The 1,521-nt window shown below is 42.5% G+C and overlaps 1 protein-coding gene across 1 annotated transcript; it reads left to right on the top strand.

The window, feature by feature from the left end:
* Positions 1-619: 619 nt before the first annotated feature.
* LOC124368225 lies at positions 620-1,015 on the top strand. Its single transcript, XM_046825501.1, has one exon. The coding sequence runs from the start codon at positions 620-622 to the stop codon at positions 1,013-1,015; it is 396 nt and encodes a 131-aa protein (XP_046681457.1).
* The last annotated feature ends 506 nt before the right edge of the window (positions 1,016-1,521 follow it).

Raw genomic sequence — 1,521 nt, 5'->3', positions numbered from 1 at the left:
TTTTTGTCAGGTTTTCACTAATGTAGGTCAACATGGATAAGCGTAACCTATGTGACAAGTGTAAGAAGAAAACGGCATCGCTCAAACAACAACAAACATTAAAAACTTCCAATAACAGATGGCGGTCAAAGTCGGTGTGTGGAACGTGTGGCTCTAAAAGAGCATAATCATAAAAATCTCGGAACCTGCACCTTTAGTAGAGGCGAGGGAACTGCACAAACCGGTAATCAAAAAGTTTCCGAGACGGTGTATAGTAACTTTGGGCATCGACGACTTGTGGGCTGCCGACTTGGTAATAATGACGGCTTACTCTAAAGTCAAACCGAGGCTTCAAGTACATGTTGAACGTCATAGACACGTTTAGCAAGTACGCTTGGTAGGAACCGTTAAAGACAAAGAGTGGCGCGGAAGTGACTAGGGCTTTCGAGACGATACTGAAAAGAGCCGCGGATGCAGATCACAAATCACCCAACTTGTTGCACACGGACAAAGGGCCGCGAATTTGAAAACAAAGACTTTAAGCAACTGCTGAAACAGTACAGTATAAAAATGTACCACACGGAGAAACGAGGTAAAGAGCGCCATCGTGGAACGATTCAATCGGACACTCAGCAATAAAATGAAAATAGAGTTTGAGGCGAGAAACTCGTTGAAGTGGCTTGACATCCTGCAACCGTTAGTCGCGCAGTACAATGAGGCGGACATGCACAGATCAATAGGCATGACACCGTCAGACGTCGACGAAACAAATGAGCAACAGCTGTTACAAAAGTTCAATACATTGAAATCAAAGATACCTATTAGAAAACCTAAACTGAAAGTGGGTGACCGTGTGCACATCACTGTGAAAAAAGAAGCGTTTGCCAACAAGTACAAAAGGAATTGGACGCGAGAGATTTTTACAGTTTCCAAAGTCATTGACACTAGACCGGTTACGTACAGAATCACTGACGCTGAAGGTGAAGAAATAGAAGGGTCCTTTTACGAGAAGGAATTACAGAAAACTGTGTTGTAATCTATATACGGTATGAATCGGTATTGTATTAATTTAGTAGACTGCAAAGAATGGACATTAAAGTATATTGCAAAGAACCGCTAGCCAATAGCGCAGATCTCATGCCGCAGCCACTTCGCTGTCTGATTGTCGGCACATCGGGATGTGTCAAAACCAATCTGTTGTTGAATATGGTGTACAACAAGAAAGGAGTCAAGTTCAAAAAGCTGTACGTGTTCAGTCGGTCTATACACCAGACGGCTTACATAGACATGTTGCAGACGTTTACGTGTTTCGAGAAAAAACTTTGTACGAAAATCGCTTACTTCTTTAGCAGTTGTGAGGATCTCGTATCGGTGGAAGAATGTGACCGGAACGCATTTGTCGTGTTTTGACGACTGTCTGATGGAGCAGCAAGAAAAAATTAAAGATTACTTTATTCGCAGCCGACACAAACAGATATCGTCCGTGTACTTGAGTCAGAGTTATGGGAAAGTTGACATGCAAGTGATTCGTAATAATGTGAA

The sequence above is a fragment of the Homalodisca vitripennis genome, chromosome 8 (genome assembly GCF_021130785.1).
Source record: "Homalodisca vitripennis isolate AUS2020 chromosome 8, UT_GWSS_2.1, whole genome shotgun sequence".
Taxonomy (NCBI): Eukaryota; Metazoa; Arthropoda; class Insecta; order Hemiptera; family Cicadellidae; genus Homalodisca; species Homalodisca vitripennis.
The sequence above is the reverse complement of the archived record's forward strand: the minus strand, read 5'-3'. Positions and strand labels throughout refer to the sequence as shown.

Excerpts from the sequence above, each read along its gene's own strand:
- LOC124368225 (XM_046825501.1), top strand. The coding sequence starts at position 620 with ATGAAAATAGAGTTTGAGGCGAGAAACTCGTTGAAGTGGCTTGACATC.